Here is a 19,607-nt window from a genome sequence, read left to right on the forward strand (position 1 = left end):
CTGTAATACTTTTGAGAAAAAATATAATACTTTTAAATCGAAATGTAAAAGTATTATATTTTCCTTTAAAAGTATTACATTTACCATTACAAGTAACAAAAATTTTATGTTTGATTAGTATTATATTTGAGCATATAAGTATGGCATTTGTGCGTATAAGTATGACATTTTCACATTGATCCGACTCGTCTTACGGTGAAACAGTCTCACACAAATTTTTTTCAAATTTAAATGATTTAGATATTGTAAATTTTTAATTATTCTTGCGTAGTCACAAAAAAAAATATTATTCTTGCGTATGAAGCGACTGTTACGTGACTTACGTCATATTTAATGCTTGGGCCATCCAACTAGTCGATTTTGGGTTGAATGTTTATCGGGATAAATTTTTTTGGCCATAACCCTTAATAAATGATTGAAATATCAGTTGTAGCAGAATAACAGCACAATAACCGCATTGTGACATTGTCCATGCATTGCTGGCACCTTACCTGTCTCAACCACAATTGAGGGTATTGTATGTAATCTGACGGCAACGTGCCATCTCAGATCAATTTTTGTTTTTTGTTGTTGTTGTTGTTTTTTTTTTAATTTAATTTTTTTTATAAGACTGAGTTAACTTGCAAGCTAACATTTTGTTTTCATATAGACAAAGGCTGCATTTGTCAGTCAAATCAGATTTTTTTTTAAATATTATTATTTTATTATATTATCATTCTTAAAAGTGGTTTGGAATGTATGCTGAATGAGAGAGTTCAAAATTTAGAAAAGAGAGAGAGAGAGATGGAGAGTTCAGCGTCAGAAGTTAGAAGTCCTCTAGTGTTAGAGGCAATTCCAAATAGAGAAAGATGGTGGAGAAGGGCAATGGACTTGGAAGAATCGAAGCATCAAATAGTGTTCGCCTTACCAATGATTCTCACCAACGCCTCTTTCTATTTCATCCCTCTCGTCTCCGTCATGTTTTCCGGCCACCTCGGACAGCTTCCCCTCGCCGCCTCTAATCTCGCCAACTCTTGGGCCTTCGTCACCGGCCTCTCTTTCATGGTACGATTCAATACTCACATCTCATATCTTCTATCTATGGGATTATTCAAGATTAATTAAAGATTCCGTGGTTTTCAAAAAAAAAATAAAATTAAAGATTCCGTGTTCCATTTGTGTTCTTTTTTTTTTTTTTTTTTTTAGTTGGTAGGAGATAACATGGGAAAAGAAGATAGGATTTTGATGATCATATTACGTTGGACTCTCTCATCTGATCTCACTAATTATTCATTAACAGGGACATCTCATAAGTCATAACATTATTGGTCTTTGAATTGTTCAGAGTTGAAATTGTTGGGAAAAAAAAAAAAAAACTATACCTAACATATTTTTCAAGGTACCTAATATTATACGGAGTACCTAATATATTACTTATATATATAGCTAAATCCATTAAATTACAATTTAATCACTTACTATTTATAATAGGCTTAGGCACCATTTTTACTTATAAGACCATATAAAAATTCCTAAATTTGTATTTTACATTTGTTAATATATATTACAACCCTACTATACATTTAAAGTAGAGTTAATTACTATTTTGGTCCCTTAATTATTTTCAATTATCAATGTAGTCCCTATTTTTCAATTTCAACCAATTTGGTCATCGGATTTTTTTAAAATTTTGTCAATTAAGCCCTTCTAGAGACCAAGATGATGATTTTCACATTTTTTAAATTTTATCAATTTGGTCTCTAAAAGGGTTTAATTGTCAAAATTTTAAACAATTTGATGATCAAATTGATTGAAGTTGAAAACTAGAGACTGCATTGACAGTTAGGAAATAATTGAGGGAACATGATTTCTCTTTTAAAGTAAATACAAAGGCATAATGGAACTAGGATCCAATATACTTTATACTTCTTGCAGTTTTACCTTCTTGTTTTTTTAATTATTGTTATTATTTGCAAGTATATAATAATACAATAATATATTTATTCTCAAAAAAAATTCAATATATTTAATTAATTATATGGTACCATGATGTATTTTATTGTAAAAAATTTATATAATTATAACGTGTTGTTTCCAACACGTGCCAATTTAAATTCAAGGAAAATTATACATGTACTCCCATGATATATATCTTATTCATGTTGACTACATGCATGAGAGCGTTTTTTTTTTTTTTTTTGAAAATGCATGAGAGCGTTTAATTAAGGGATTAGAAGTTATGCAATAGAACTCTTCAATTAATTATGTTCGTAGACACATATAAATAGTTGACATACTCAAATCAAGAAAACCTATATCCTATAGGCTACTCTGCTAAGAATTGAATTTGTAACATTACTGTTACCAAGTCAACAGTCTGACCAATTTGATTGGATTACCCCATCAATTTACCACCTACACTGCCAGACTGTATGTTGATAAAACATGTTTGCTGATGACGATATGATCTTGGTAATAGATTGGCCTAAGTGGTGCACTTGAGACACTATGCGGACAAGGATATGGCGCAAAGTTGTACAAGATGATGGGGATTTACCTCCAGACATCATGCATCATAACCTTTGTTTTCTGCGTCATTGTGGCTATTATTTGGTACTTTTCTGATTCCATTCTGATTTTACTACACCAAGAACCTCAAATAGCACACATGGCTGGCCAGTACCTCAAGTTTCTAATACCCGGATTGTTCGCCTACGGTTTTGTGCAAAACTTGCTTAGATTTTTACAAACACAAACGGTTGTTTTACCATTGGTCGTGTGTTCAATGGTGCCGTTAGTAATCCACATCGGCATCGCATATGTTTTGGTTCGGTTAACGAGTTTAGGTTTCAAGGGGGCACCCTTGGCTGCTTCCATTTCGTTGTGGATTGCGTTTCTTATGTTAAGCGCTTATGTAATGTTTTCGGAGAAATTCAAGCATACTTGGACGGGATTTTCATTTGAGTCATTTGATCATATCTATAAAACCTTGAAGTTGGCCCTGCCCTCTGCTGCTATGGTGTGGTTAGTATTTATTTAATGAAATTGGTTTTAAGTATAAATTAGCATAGGATTTGCGATGTTTGATGATCTGATCTATATATCTTTGGTCATTATATTGTTGAACAGCTTGGAATATTGCGCTTTCGAGATTCTGGTGTTGTTGGCAGGCATTATGCCAAACTCGGAAATAACAACTTCACTTGTTGCCATGTGGTAAGTAGGGGTGAGCATTAATCAGTTTCAGTTAATAACCGACGGATAATGCAAAGCATTTTTTTAGTCTTTATAACCGACCTAAACTGACCAAACATATTCTCCTAAAACATTAACATTTTCATTATCTTTTTTATGTTGTACATTATATTCAGTGTGAATACTGAAGCCATAGCCTACATGATCGCATATGGTCTTAGCGCAGCTGCCAGGTATTTCAATTCACAAATTAAATCTCTCATCCATTTTCAGTCTTCTTTTCTGGTTTAAATTTTTGTTAGCAGAGTGAAAATTGAATCAAAATTATATATATGCAGCACCAGAGTCTCCAATGAGTTAGGAGCCGGGAATCCTAACCAAGCCAAGCACGCCATGTTTGTTGCTCTCAAGTTGTGCATTCTTTTGGCTATTGCAACCGCCCTTTTTCTAATTTTTGGTCACGATGCATGGGCCAGTCTCTTTAGCAATAGCTCGGTTGTAATATCAAATTTCAGTTCAATGACGTACCTTCTCGTTACATCGATCATATTCGATTTTGTCCAAGGAATCTTATCAGGTAAATATGAATAATTTTGATATTTTTGAATGAAATCTTATCCTCGCTTACTAAATGAGATATGTTTTTTTTTTGGGCAAATTTGTGAACAGGGGTGGCTAGGGGGTGCGGTTGGCAGCACTTGGCTATGTGCATAAACTTGGCAACATTTTATTTCATTGGAATGCCAATTGCTGCACTCTTTGCTTTCAAGTTGAAACTCTATGTCAAGGTAAGAATGTGTTATGTTTTAAATTTGTCCAAATTCACAAAGGAAATATAGTACAATTGATTGAATTGGAAGCATATTAGAGATGGAACAAGTGAGCAACTCATCAATATGAGGTAGTTCAAAAAAGTTGAGATTAGAAGGCCAGAATTAGATGTTATACCTAATTCTAGTAATATTACTTTATCTAACTTATGGAGATTTACGATTGTAAAAGGTCTCACTAATTAAGAAAACAGATAATTTACACTTGATAACTATCATATACTAGCCAATGTAAAGCTTATTTAAAATGAATGTTAGTAGATAATATCGTTAAGGCGATGCATGATTAAATTGGATGAAAGTGATGGGTTAGAGGGCTATATATCAACATCTTTTATGTCAAAATTGCCATCCTTAGGTTGCTCTGAAATTGTGAGAGACGACATCTTGAGTACTGTTTAACAGTGTTCTGGCGTTCTGTTCAAGCATGGGTGTAGTCTCCCCTTGTTTTGTTTTTCATCCGGGTATCCCTTCCCAAAAAAAAAATAATAAAAAAAAAATAAAAATTGGCATCCTTAATTGAACCTCTAGACCAATCACCTATATATGTTGGCTTAAGGACTACCACAAGATTTTGTATTGAATGTGGAAATTTTATTGTGGCACATATAGGGGTTGTGGATTGGATTGATCTGTGGTCTGGTTTGTCAAGCTTGCGGTTTGTTGTTGCTCTCCATCTTCACCAAGTGGAGCAGACTGGTACTCTCAACTACCAACAATAATGAAAAACCATTATTGGCTTAACTCAAGCTAGCATTATATTATTATGAGCTTCTTCCTAATATTACTCTATTTGTACGTTTTGGAGAATTCCAAGTAGGTAGTTTAATGCATTCTCTATCAGGTTGAGAGCGTTACTATATAGTAAGCTATACTTTAATTTTTATTTAATGATTCCTTGACGATAAAATAATTATGAGAATATCATCACTTTTTTGTAAGGGTACGTAAAACATCAATCACATGACCAACCTAGACTAGTTGAGTTATTCAAATCGAATTGTTTTTTTTTTTTTTTTTTTTTTGGTTAGATGGTTCTAGAGCAAAGACCAAAAGATGAGAATGTAATTTCTCTATTTTTATTCTTTTCTAATATTTAATTAATACATAAAATTTTTATTAATTTTGCGATAAGTAGACTTATTCAACTAATAAAAATTAAAGATTTAAAAAAAAATAATAATAACATCTAAATTCAATTCATGCAAGATTTGGTTTTCATAATTTACAACAAAAATAATTAACATGTATTGTATTGATTATTGTCACGTTCATTAAGTAATTATATTACTACAAGTTCATCACACAACTATTGAAATGATAATATTAAAAATATATATCAATATAAGTGTCAAGATGTGACTGAAATAATTGTAATTTATTTAGTAATATGTGTTTATTGACTTTTGTTACATTTTACACATTTAATATTAGTGTATTGAATATATTTTTTATCTTAAAGTTGAATTTGAAGAATGAAATCAGAAAATTAGATAAATGAAAAACTGGAGATATGGAGAATGTAAATTGAGAAAAAAAAAAAAGAAAAAAGAATAAGGTTCAAATTGACCACTAAACGTAATCTGAAAATGCAATTAAGCCACTGAACGAAAACAATGTGCAATTATACCACTGAACACTCCAAATGCATGCAATTTCACCTGATAGCAAGTTACCTTCCATTTTATCAGGTTACCTGCTTACATTGATGGTGTTTTTAATAATAAACTCTAAAATTAAAAATTAATTAAAAATATTAAAAAATTATTTTTTGAAAGCAAAAAAAAATTAATTAAAATATTAAAATATTAAAAAATTAATATTAAAAATATTAATATTAAAAAATTAATATTTTTTAATTTTGAATTTTTATTAAATAATAAACTTTAAAAATAAAAATGTATTAAAATATAAAAATATAAATATTAAAATATTTAAAAATTAATATTTAAAAATTAATATTTTTTAATTTTAAATTTTTTATATTTATTATTAAAATTTTATTTTAAAATGTCACATCATCATCTATGTAAGCAGGTAACCTGTTGAAATGGAAGGTAACATGTTATCATGTGAAATTGCATGCATTTGGAGTGTTCAAATTGCACATTTTTTCGTTCAGTGGCCTAATTGCACTTTCAGGTTACGTTCAGTGGCCAATTTGAACCTTATTCCAAAAAAAAAAATAAAGAATTAATCTGATGAAACGACCCCTAAGAGTATCTTCTATTGATTATACCCCTCAAAGATATAACTCTTATAATTAGAAGTCTCTTAGGTGTGTGAACATCTTCAAATAAATGTCAAAGGTTCAACTTTGGACTCTTTTACCTAGACATCTTATTCTTCAATTCCCATCATTGCCAAGATTTCCATATAAATTGAATGTTTTGTTCTATCATATATTCGAATCAATTAACCTAACGTTACAATCAAAATTATTCGTCTGGTTCAAAGCTCATTCTTTTAACCTAAATCTTTTGACAAACACTTATAATTAATGTTACTCCGTAGTCCGTACTATTTTTGTGTATTTACTAATTTATTAACTCTACAAAATTTGTTCCATTATCAAGAATTTTTGCCTTTACAAATTTTCTAAAGATAAAAATTTACACTAATTTTTTGGAATCAAATTTAGTAATGTATTAAGCTAGTGTCACCAAAATCTTTGTAAATTTGGAAATTAAATCATATTACTCTTTATGCCACAAAATAAATTCGATAAAATTAAAATTTTCCCTTAAAATATTCGTAATTCTAGATATTACTAACTAACATGGTAAAAATCTCTATCGAAACCAAGTCATAAATTTAGAAATTTATTTTTATTTTACTTTAACCATAAAAAAATTCCACAAAGTGAAAAGTCTAGGTTATAAATACGACCTTCATTCTACATTATCAATATACATTGTTTTACCGTACTAGTGAGTAAATTCTAGAGGAGTGACAAGAGGTCGGCAAAGGGTTCCCCTTGCTAGAATAGAAAATGAGGTTCAACGTCTTGTAACATTTTCAAAACGGCGCACTGGTCTATTTAAAAAAGCTAGTGAGATGTCCACTTTATGTGGCACCGAGATTGCGATGGTGGTGTATTCTCACCATCCGGCAAACCTTTCTCCTTTAGCAACCCTGATATGAATACAGTCCTTACCAAGTACTTTGGTGAAATCCCCAGGACAGAAGTCAACGTAGCTGAACATATTATCCGTGCTCACCAGGACGCTAAAATGAGAGTGATGACCTCTCAAATCAACGTCCTTGAAGCTCTAATCGATGAAGAAATGTTGGTCGATCAAGCTTTGAGAGAGGCTGAAAAAGGTAGACCATCCATATCTGATCTTCAATTGCCTGAGCTACAATCCATGGAACACCACATGAAAACACTCCTTGATCAAGTAACTGAGAAATTAAATATGATTTAAACACTCCTTGATCAAGTAACTGAGAAATTAAATATGATTTCCATAATGGGGGCACAATCTCAAGCCATGGTAAATATGATTTCCATAATGGGGGCACAATCTCAAGCCATGGAAACTCGCTTTGGAGCCAATGATGGCGCTGGACCAAGTGGTGTTTAAATTATTTTTATCTCTTCCTTTGTTCTAGTACTTTTTACAATTTTAATATTTTATTTTGAATTAAGATATCATTTCCTATAGGTCTCCTAGGGTTTTGATAATGTTATTTAATTTTGGGTTAAACTTGCGTTACTCGACGGTACGCATATTGTAAGGTTCACAAGCCTTGTTTTAATGATATTCGCGTCTTATTACCTTGTAGCAATTTTGTTGATTGTCAATCTTTTTTATTTTTTTTTATTTATTTCTTATGAGGTTGGATGCATGGCTCAGTCAATTAGGTGCATGTTACAATTCTTTGTCTAAATAATAAATGATTTGCTTGATGCTTGAAGCTTCCCCTACAAATTACTCCTATGGTGGTTTTGTCATTAGGCAGTACGTATCAAATGATAAAACGACATTTTGATAAGGTGTCCTTTCGTTTTGTTAGTAGATTAGAGAATAAGCTGGTTCATGCTTTACCTAGGATAGCAAGTTCATTTTCTGGTTCTTGTAATTGGTTTCATTCTTACCCAACTTGTATTCAACATTTGATTTTTGATGTTTAATATTAATGCTGCTTTTTGTTTTTTAAAAAAAAAAGGAATGGAATTTTTATTAATCTATATCCGTTGACATTTAGTTTCTTTCCATCCAACATATATACGTTTCTATTGTATCCTTAATATTTTCAAGGGAATAGTGTCAAATATAATCGAATTAAAATTTTTTGTGTGTAATTGAGCGCCATTAACATCCAATGTCCACAAAAAATAAATAATCATTTGTATTTTATAATATATATGTATATATGTATGTATACATTCACACATACATATATATGTGTGTATACGTATACATTCATACATACACACGCATATACTTATAATCTAAACAGTTGAGAAGGCCGAGAAGGCATGCATGTAACCTACTAACAAATTTTTTTTTTTTTTTTGGTATGGTTTAAGTGGCATATCTTGTCCTTTCATCCATAGGAACATAACAACTTTTCTTTCTTCCCTTGCCAAATATTTAGTACAAAATCAATTACTTCTTGAGCAATATATGTTTCAAAAAGGGATGCTTCTTAGCTATATATTGATTCCTCACATACCCTTGTATATATAACTTTCATATATCTTTCAAATGGGTATATCCACCTTAAGTAAATTTGACTACACTATTTGGATCAATAACTTTTACACAAATTTCATTGAAGAAGAAAAAAAAAACAAAACAAAACAAAATCTTATAATAGTGCGTCTCAATTTTTTTAGTCAATATTCCTCTATTAGCCAATAGCAATCGTTGTTGCATTAAGACATGTAATTCACGATGCTTCAACCCAACAACTTTAATTTTGATGTTGCATGTTCACAATGCAAGATTTTTTATATTTGATAAATATCATGGGGTACCTTAACTCTATGTAAAAACTAAGCTCCATTTTTTATAACGTTAGGAGAAGCTATGGCCAAATATGTTTTCTTATCCCCAGTGCGTAGAGCTAATGAAGCTGATATACCCATATCGACCAAATTTAATCTAGCTTTGACTCCATCTTTTGTCCTACCTTTTATGTTTAGAAGAGTTTACAAGACCATCACACACAATCTTTTTCACACGCATCACATCAATATTGTGTTGCACTTCTAGTATCTTCTACTATCACTACAAGAAAAATGCACAAAGACAGCGGTTTTTAACCATTGTCTACTAGGTAAAAAATATGTTGTTGAAACCAATGTTGTTAAAAGTCACGCTCAGTCTATCTTGAAAAACATCTTGAAGATGTTTTATATGGATAAGTATTATTTTCTTATCATACTAATCGTTGCCTATTAATCTCTTGAAGTAGTCAAAGAACCGTTTGAAATCGAAGAAGATAATGAGGATAACTTAAGACCAAAAGTCCATTATTTCATTGTTGTTGGAGCACTACATTATGATAAGAAGTTCCATAATCACATCATGCCTGATATTGTATTCGCGATCAAATTGCTAGCAACATTTAGCGCTCCTCCTATAATGAAATATTGGAATAGTGCTTAACATATATCTTTATAGTATCTTAGAGATACAAAGATCTTGAATTTGATGTGAGAACCCAATATATGATTTTGATAGGCTACTTGGGCATTGGCTATCTTATTTGATCTCCATGATGTCATTTCCAAACTGGTTGTGCTTTGTTTTACCCTCACTGTCCTATATAAGGACAATACAATAAAGCGTGTGTTGCACAAATGATAAATGAGTATTTTATGAATTTGACAAAGTATATATAGCATCAAATTAAAATTCAACCCATATGTATTCTAGAAGAGTCACAAGATTATTATACGAGATATTCACTCTAGTGACAATCTAGAAGATCATATTTGTTCACAAAACCTGTTTCTATACTTCTTTTTAGAAAGATATTTTGATGTGTGGGATTTGAAGATTGTTACTTGGAGGAGTGTCATTTACTTATATCAATCCTGAAGATTGGGTCTTGAGATCAAGAGTTGTACTCTTTTTCTTTTGATTGACATTCTTTTTTATATATAATTTATTAATTAAAGGTTTTTAAACGAGGCAACTAGTGTAACAAACGAATACACATATATCATGTATTCTTTTGCTCAATGGGTTTTTCTAGTGAGGTTTTAAGAGTATGATATAGTAATGTCAAAGGAGAGTGTTGTAAATAATTATATGTGGACACATTACTAGAGATATTTTACTACGATAATACTTCTTCATCGTTATTAGTCTTATAGTCGTATTAGAACTTTTGTATATCTTGTATATATTAATTGAAAGATGACTAATAAGAGTATCCATTATTCTCTCTGTATTCGCAGTCTTCCTCTCTACCTTATTACTTTACTGCAATTGTAACCATACACTGCTCACATCAGGATACATCCCGTTTCACAACATATTACTATTACTATCTTTTTTTTCCTTCTATTTCCCTCCCCCTACGCATACAACATTTTCCCTACTATTACTACTACTACTACTATTATTATTATTATTATTATTATTATTATTAGAAATGTAAAAAAGCTATATGAGGATTGTACTCAATGAGGTTTTGCATTTTTTTGGTAGTCAAACTAATAAGCTCTAATACATTTAAAAGATCTCAAGGAGAGATAATTTTAATGATATATGTATTTTATTTATACATAAAGAATTAAAGAACAATATATATATAAATGATGATGATTGATCAATTGCAGCCATTTTATAATTATTTTTATGAACTTAGGTTATTATGATTATGAATTTGATGAGTTGATGATATAATTTTCCAGCAATTTATATCGTGGTCCAATACACAGAATTCAACTCTATAATGCACATAATTCATATTCATAATACACAGAACTAATGTTCATAATATATATACACATAAACACGATATAATGAACATAATTTTTATCTTGGCAATATTCATAACTTACATAAACGGCGTCTTTAGTAACACAATTTTTTATCGTGCAACCAAAAACGTAACAACATTGGTACTATAGGTATATAATCTTGTAATTGTAAATACATAATATGTTAACTATATGTACATATAATTGGTTGACTACATATTTATAAAATCAATACGTTAAGTACATTACATAATAAAAACTTGTTAATTTTCAACCAAATACTATATTTTAAAACTACATTATAATCATGATTACATGTCAAACACTCAATTTATAAACATTTAGCAAGTTTCTTTACCTAAAGCTAGTACAGTAATTCCCATATTATGAATTTAGAACAATAATTACTTGACATGACACATTTAGCAGAGTATGTATCCATAATTAACGGATTATGTACCTATTACAAATGTGAAGGTTAACCAAACGGAAGGGAAAAAGAAAGAAACAAATTGACGTTATTTTGGACCAAAAATATTACAATGCAAAGTGAACTTGGTCCACGATATAATTTACCTTAATAAAGAATTGAATATTCTATTTTAAAATTTTAATATTTTATTTTTAATTCTTTCAAAAAACAAATATTTTATTTTTAATCTTCCAACAGTAACCTCCATGTTTTTCGGTTTCTATTATAAACCTTGGCTTCGGTTTCCATTTCTTCTTCTTTATTGTTTCCCTCCCTCAATTTCTTGTACATTTCACTCTCCCCATTAATTACAGTAATTCTTTTTTCCTTTCATTATTTCTTTTCCCAAGTTAATTTAAACAAAAAAAAAATTATCGTATTTTATTATTTAATTAAAAAATAAAATAAATATATATACCCCTTCTCATTACTGATAGCGTAGAAATAATTATGGCTCTACAAAAAATACATTATTTCTCAACAGTTGTGGTTTTCTTTGCATCCTTGTTTTTCCCTTCTTACGACGCTTTGGAGTTTGACGTCGGTGGCAACGACGGCTGGGTTTTAAACCCTTCTGAAAGTTATAGCCATTGGGCTGCCCGTATGAGATTTCAAGTTAACGACACTCTATGTAAGTTTGTTTAATGTTTTTCGGGGAATCCTATGATGTTTTATTGCATTTTTCTTTGTTAAATACAAAAGCAATATGATATTTATATTTCTTTTATTTGTCAACTCGATTTAATGTTATATTCAATCATATTTGTAAATTTAATGGTAGAAAAAAAAGATTTGCAGAGTAATGTTAAAAAAAAAAGATTAAGCAAAATTATTCCAAATTTTTTAGTTTTCAATTATGTTTATGATTTGAATGTGAAAAAAATTAATACTTATTCTATAATTTTTTTTAATAAATTTAAATTTTATAAAAAAAATTATGATTTATTTGTTAATTTATACAAAAAGATAGAATTGAAGCAGTATTTGTTTGGAAAATCAAATTTAATTTTCAAAAGTGTGTGAAAAAAAGTAGTCGTTAAAAATAGTTTTTTTTTTTTTGTTTGGTTGTATAGTGTTTAGGTACGAGAAAGGACGCGAATCGGTGTTGGAGGTTGGCGAGGAAGATTATGAAAAATGTAACGTCGAAAATCCCATGAAGAAAATGGAGGATGGGTATTCTGTTTTGGAGTTGGATAGATCTGGGCCGTTTTATTTCATTTCTGGGATTCAACAAAACTGTGAAAATGGACAAAAAATCGTTGTGGTTGTTCTTGCTCCCAAACACCATAATGCTCCTCCGCCGCCGCCGTCAACTGGCGGCGATGCTCCGCCTAAAGGCTGTTCCTCAACGGCTTCGCCGGCCGGCGTGGCTCCCTGGGCTAGTCCTCACCGTCCCAGCGCCGCTCCGCCTAAAGGGCCTTCTGGCAGTGCTCCGGCGGGTTCTCCGCCGGCGTTTAATGCACCGGCAAAGCCTCCGGCGCCGGCGGGGACGCCCGAACCACCTTCGCCGGCTTATTCTGAAACTCCTTTACCAACGATACCAGTGTCGCCGGCGAAATCTCCTCCGGCTGGAGGGGGTTGTAACGGTTCGAGTATCCGAAGCGATCCGGCGAATGTTCATAACTCGCCGGCGAGTTCACCTCCACAGTCAACGTCAGCAGCAACAGCGGCAATCCATCTTTCAGCCATATTGGTTCCTACCTTCATACTTACTATGTGTTTTGCTTTTGGAGAACTTATTATTTTTTGTTAAAATTATATATTAGGTTTTTAAGTATTTGGGTATTAGATTTTTTTTTTTTTTTCATGTATTCCAGTTCATTATTGTAATCTTTCAGTTCATCATTAATAAATATCCTTATAATTTTTGGCAGATAATTTTGTCAAGTTAGCTAAGGTATAAAGATTTGAATATATGATTTTTAGGGGGAAATGTAGTTTTAATTCTTAAATTATGGTTGAATAGAGATCATAGAGTTAATTTTTGAAAATGAATCATGTCAAACTAATTTAAACATCAAAATTAGATTATTTAAAATTTAAAAAAAAAAAAAAAAAAAAAAAAAAAAAAAAAAACCTTAGTAAAACCATTCTTTTACAGTTAAAAATGAATTTTAATGAGAAAATAACAATTTTAGTCGTTCAATTGTTATATGTTGTGAAATCAAATTATTGTAACATTTGGACTCAATTGTTATATGTTGTAAAATCAAATTATTGTAACATTTGGGCTCAATTGTTATATGTCGTGAAATTAAATTATTGTAACGTTTGGACCTTTCTGACGTGTATCCAAATTCCAACTCCATTTTCTCTGAAATATAATTTTTTTTTGAAATTCTTCTATAATAAAATTAAAATTCAAGGCTGCATTTAAATTCAAAGTTTTCTTATATATATACCATTCTTAAATACTCAAAATTTCATACAACAGTAAAATCTTAAGTGTAAGCTTTTTAAGAAGAAATGCTCAAATTGATGTACTGTAGCATTTTTCTTCTAAGTTACAGAAAAGGGGATAATAATAATATTATACTAACAGAGCGGCCTCATAGAACCCAGGTAAAAGGTAAAAAAGGCAGAGTGATGCATTACAGGAAGAATTGTTTATTTCACAGCACAGCATTAAAAGAACCACCATCGTTTTTTCTGCACCAAATTAAACCAATTACTTACCAATCATAAATCACTTTTTCAAAAATAAGAATTAAGAAAAAAATATTAATAATATCGGCATTAAAAAGGTATCACATATCAGCATAAGCTTTTCTAATGGATATGATGCAAACAAAATAAATCATAAACCATTTTACACAAAATACTTTATGGTTATTTTACACAGAGTGAGCAGAGCATTAGTGAACATTTTAAGGATTCTCTTACTTAGATGGAATAAAGGGAGAAAAAGAAATGAGCTTTCATGAGTAAGCAAAGAATTGCACCTTTCGGGTCACATTTTGTCGGGTTATCACGATAGGCGTAGAGAGGACACCATTGTCAATTTTCTGAATGTATGGTTGCACCTTCTCCTCCAGCATTTTGTTTAGCTAAATTTCATCAAATGTTAGGGTTACTATCAGGAAAACTCCATCAACGACAAATGATGACGTCAGATAAAAGGCAGATCAAGCCAATAGACATGTAATAGCAAAAACAGGGAAATCACTGTTCACTAAATCTCCGTATATTTAGCAAAAACAACAGTTTGGTTCTTAGATTACCCATAGAAAAGGAAAAGGAAATGTTAATGTTGAACCTTCATGACTAGTTAAAGTTGTACAGAGCAAGCAATTCTACATCACCCAAACAAAGAATGATGTAGATTCATTTCCAACACAAAGAGTTTTGTTACTGACCTTTTCTTCCCGCCAATTGGCTTCCCACTGAGCATCCAGCATCTTCTCTGCAATTTCCCTTTGAGCATTAAGAAGTACCGTCATTTCATAGAGTGTTTTTGGATCTTTGAGATCCTCTTCGCTCCAAGAAGATGCATTAAGTGGAAGGTTCAACTCCTGTAGATGGTTTCATAATGAAATGAACAATTGAAAATAAAGAACTTTTCTACAGATTCACAACACATACAACTTCAGAGTACAAATCTCAACCATGTATGGCATAAGCTTCTATACAACTATTTATAAGAGTATTTAACATAAGCTAGCGAGCATACTTACTAAATTGGTCAAATCACGCTTGGCTAAGACCAAAGCTAACAATCTTGACACCAAGAAGGTCCTATGTAACTATGTTTTTTTTCATGCCAAATGATGCTGAGAGTTACATTTATGGATTCTATGTATGCATGTATATACACACACACACACATGTATATATATATAAATTTTTCTCTGAACTATTTATGCTCTTCCTCTAAACTTGGATGTAACAAATCAACAGGTTACAGTCTTCAAAAATGGCTTACGACTGGCCCATTTGGACAGGATTTTACCCCCTTCTGAGTCCAACACCAGAAGCTGCACTCTAAAATGGGGTGTATATTCCTAGGTTAGCATGCCACACCTGGCCTATACCCCTCTGCATTTCAACTAAACATATAAGAACTAAAGAACCTAACATGTGTGCTTTGAACTCCCTGATAAAAAGTTAAGACAAATGCAATGAATTATCTAACGCCAACAGTCATTCATTCAGGTCATATATCAGTCTAAACTGAGACAAGCTCATTATGAATTACAGCAACAAATTTGTTTTCCACAAGTTGAAGTCATTTAATCTTGTGAGCTTAGTAAAAATAACATTTTAAATTAAATAAAGCTAATAGACTTACTCCCCAATTTTGAGGCCGTGGTGGAGGGTGAAGTTTCATTACTTCAGTTTCTAATGCCTTCTTGGCCCTGTAATAAGGAATATTTTTCACAATAACAGGATCATCCCTAGCACGGGCAGGATCGATTGAGATCAAGGCCTGTAGAAAATTTTTTTTCCAATAAAAATCTGTTTCAACCATTTATAGAATGTATCACAATAAATCACCGTACTTCTTGCAAATACTCCCATCCAGGCTTTCGCTTGGCAACCTCATCTCTTAGTTGATCATATCGCATAGATTCCTAAAGAATTAAAAAAGAAATATCACAAGTTACCAATGACTTCACAACATGTTAGATATTCTAAAAAGATTCAATATGGAGAAATGCATCTTGCACCAGATAAAGTGAAGATTCTGCATCTCAATTTGTAAATTACCATTAGTTGATTTGATGTTTCAATAGTCTTAAATGCTACTGTAATTTACTAGAAAAAGAATTTGACACTTTGTGCAAGGATGTAATTAATATATCAAGTGGACCGTATTTCCATACATCTATTATTGAAATTCTTCCTATAAAATTGAAAGGATAGGAAGCTGAAAACTAATCATAATATAATAAATGGTAACACATACATGAAGTTGGACTAAGTTTAAGTACATTGAAAGATTAATTACACAAACTGATTAGAACTCAATTAAAAACACTCGAGAAAACAGTTCAAGAATGCAGCATAAGCATATAGCCCAACATAAACCTGTTTTCTTCTATTGCTTTCATGGATTGAGTTTCTATATCTTATGCGTATGTGTATGTATGTGTGTGTATTCTTGCTCTACTGAACACTATAGATTACTATAAGCTAAAATAAATTTGTAAAAATAAAAATGCACAACCAGAGTTGCATGTAGGTTCAACATGTGCATAATTGCATGTAGATTCAGTGTTTTATTTTAAATTCAAACTTAAATAGGACACTTTTCCAGAGTTGCAGTCCTGGCACACTCAAAAACCAGTGATCAAAGGAACAGAAGAATCTTAGTAAATTAGTAATGAAATTTTGGATGCCAAAAATAGGATGTGAATTTTCAAAATTTTTTCCTATAAGATTAACAAGTTATACATTAACTGATATAACCAGCCAACTAAATATTCAGTGCTTGTTGAGTCAAATTTTTATCAATCAGTTGTTTCTCAGAAGGTGTAGCCGTGTAGGTTTACCAAACAAAATGTCCGTGAGCAAATGAACATACATATTTGAGAAGTCAATAATGTAATCAACTTAATTGTTAAGATTAATATTCATTCACTTTCTTTCCTTCTCTTATGTTTGGAAAGCAGAAAAAAGAAGTTGGTTTAAGAAAGAGCTTGGAGTGATGGACGCTTTGAGCCTTTGACCCTTGGTAAATGAAAATCAAGACAAGCTAATTTTCTTGCTAAATAGCTAAAAATGGGCTACATAGAATAGAAATTCACACTAGGGTTTGCAATGAAATACAGATGTAAACAGAAGTGAACCTTGTATTGCCACCAAATCTTCCTCTTGACATCATCATCATATTCAAATCCTCCCACAACCTGAGGCAAGGTAATCAACCAAAATTCGGCAATGCTGGGGTTTTTCATACTGTCCACTATATGCTGCAATCAAAAGCAGGATTCAGAACTATGAAATCTTAAGGAAATTCTGAACATTAATACAAAAAAATCGAGCAATGCTACATGATCTTGGGTTCTTCAAGGTCAAAACACACTTTAGCTCTCATCTTCAGACTTTCAATTTCTTGCAAATACATTAAGTGGGAAACGATTTCATATCCTAAACCAGGAAAAGAATAATTTACACTGCAATCCACCCTCTCCAATGGCTAAAGCTAGAAATAAAACTGCAATTTACATACTACGAGAATCAGCACAAAGTGCATGCCTTATTACACTTGAACATGTAGGACTCATTTAAAATAACAATTCAAATGAAGAATGATAAAGTATCATCATTTACAATATTCATTCTTTGAATGTTTGATGTATTCTAGTGCAAGTTAATGTTTGCCTTCTATCCATATTAATGATGTGTAGTCATATAACAGACAAAGAAGTTCAAATTATTGTTAACAATTGAAATAGAAGTAAAAATGGATAAGATAGCACTAGCCTCATATGGGTAGTCCATCTTTCTCATTATGTTATAAGGTATCCATGGAGGCTCCATTATCTGTGGTAAGAGAATACAAACATGAGAAATTAAAAATATAAACTGGTGAAGTTCTAAATTTACCCTGAAATTAATCTTGCGATTGAACTCACATTATCTATAGATATCTTTATTGGTAACTTGTCTTTGCATTCTGGGCACATCATAGAACCCTACAGAATAAGTAATCAAGTAAACATTAAATGAAATTACAATTTGGGAGCAATGGAGCATAGGAAAATATTTCACAGAAATAAAAGTATAATAGTTCTCACAGTTCCGTCGCAGTTTGGACAATCTTTATATGGCAGTGGCAAATGAAGGTCCACCACTGAAGGAAAGTGCACTAACTCAGCTCGATTATCTGCTATGGCATCTGCAATGGATTCAGCTGTTGGCTTCTCTCCCCTGCAAATAGATTTTTGAAATATAAGAAACACTCTGGCTTTTTTGTTTCTTCCCTTGAGTTTGGGGAGGAAAAAAAGTGGTGTAACAATCAAGTAGCCATCAAATTAGGGTAAAAGTGTTGCAAGAGAATAAAGCCATTTTGAACTTATAGAGTTTACAAAGTGCATATCTACTTCACATAAAAGGATGGGTTGCAGCTCAGAATACTTATAATAAATCCGTAAAAGACTATGGAACTGATGAACATATAAAGATCAGCATTTTTCTCAGGATGGGAGTTCTGGCTATATCTTATTACACCAAAAGATTATTGCATCAGTGGGAACCTACCTTCTCAGGCGGTAATCTTTCACCTGGTATTGCACCATCCCTGACCCCTTGCACATTGTGCACTGTAAAGCCTTCCACCCATTGCAGGCCCCACAGTCACTGCAGCTCAAAAACAGGTTTCAAACAATATCATGTTATTACCTTCATGTAAACTGAACAAATTTAAGTTATATTAAGCCCAGCCACGACTACTTAACTACCTTGTACAAACCAACTTCTTTCCCAGCTCCAGCGCAATATCATACGTCCCAATGGTAGCTATTGCCTACACTCCAATTCAAGCAATATATGTGAACCAGACCCCCAATTCAATAAAAACTATGTACACAGACCTCTAACAGACAAATGGACGAACATATGGTGGCCCATTCCGCCAAAAGCAAAGGCCAATAAAACCAGCGTCAAAAGACTAAATTTTTCCAAGGAATCAGATTGGATACTTACGAAGACTGTGCAATAGGAGAGCTTAGAAATGAGCTCGGGGACGCCAAAGCCGCGTTGGGCGGAGCCAGCAATGTCGAAGGGGAGAGTGAAGGGGGTCAAGACCACCTTTACTGGGAACTCGAGAATGTCCCTGATTTGGTGGCCATAGCGCTTAGTGAAGAGGGTGTAATGAAGGTCAGCGAATTTCTTCACCTCCCTCAGCATACGCTGCGTGCTTTGCGACATTGGAGCCGGTTGAAAGCGGCAGAGTTGCAGATAGAGAGAACAGATAGATAAAGCGCAGATAAAAGAGATATATTTACTTGAACATTTAAATTTTTCTCATAAATTAAAAATAATATTTTTATCCCTATAATTCATTATTTTATTATTTTTATAATTTATGCACAAATCAACATTTACAGCACCTATACAGCGGGTTTGGTGGAAAGGAATTAGAGTTTCACTCCCATTTAATTTGGAAGGCACACAAATTTTTTTGTTTGATGGAAGGAATTGTAATTTTCTTATTTTCAGAAAATTAAAATTTTGTCTTTCT

General features: G+C 31.9%; 3 protein-coding genes across 3 annotated transcripts; 2 read left to right on the forward strand and 1 right to left on the reverse strand.

The window, feature by feature from the left end:
* The first annotated feature begins 695 nt into the window (after positions 1 to 695).
* LOC116014825 (protein DETOXIFICATION 19-like) lies at positions 696 to 4,948 on the forward strand. The gene is made up of 7 exons (XM_031254782.1): positions 696 to 1,044; positions 2,459 to 3,003; positions 3,109 to 3,195; positions 3,351 to 3,407; positions 3,513 to 3,751; positions 3,844 to 3,962; positions 4,617 to 4,948. The coding sequence occupies exons 1-7, from the start codon at positions 739 to 741 to the stop codon at positions 4,746 to 4,748; spliced, it is 1,485 nt and encodes a 494-aa protein (XP_031110642.1). The 5' UTR covers positions 696 to 738; the 3' UTR covers positions 4,749 to 4,948.
* Positions 4,949 to 7,144: 2,196 nt separating this feature from the next.
* On the forward strand, positions 7,145 to 13,175 carry LOC116019635 (early nodulin-like protein 2). The gene is made up of 3 exons (XM_031259942.1): positions 7,145 to 7,328; positions 11,907 to 12,053; positions 12,496 to 13,175. Exons 1-3 carry the CDS (start codon positions 7,145 to 7,147, stop codon positions 13,173 to 13,175), a joined length of 1,011 nt encoding a protein of 336 aa, XP_031115802.1.
* Positions 13,176 to 13,794: 619 nt separating this feature from the next.
* LOC116015281 lies at positions 13,795 to 19,342 on the reverse strand. Its single transcript, XM_031255319.1, has 12 exons — positions 19,070 to 19,342; positions 18,826 to 18,890; positions 18,626 to 18,724; positions 18,163 to 18,295; positions 18,001 to 18,060; positions 17,849 to 17,908; positions 17,212 to 17,334; positions 15,922 to 15,993; positions 15,711 to 15,848; positions 14,779 to 14,934; positions 14,365 to 14,469; positions 13,795 to 14,071 (listed from the first exon to the last, which is right to left on the reverse strand). The coding sequence occupies exons 1-12, from the start codon at positions 19,292 to 19,294 to the stop codon at positions 14,048 to 14,050; spliced, it is 1,260 nt and encodes a 419-aa protein (XP_031111179.1). The 5' UTR covers positions 19,295 to 19,342; the 3' UTR covers positions 13,795 to 14,047.
* Positions 19,343 to 19,607: the final 265 nt, after the last annotated feature.

The sequence above is a fragment of the Ipomoea triloba genome, chromosome 1 (genome assembly GCF_003576645.1).
Source record: "Ipomoea triloba cultivar NCNSP0323 chromosome 1, ASM357664v1".
Classification (NCBI taxonomy): Eukaryota; Viridiplantae; Streptophyta; class Magnoliopsida; order Solanales; family Convolvulaceae; genus Ipomoea; species Ipomoea triloba.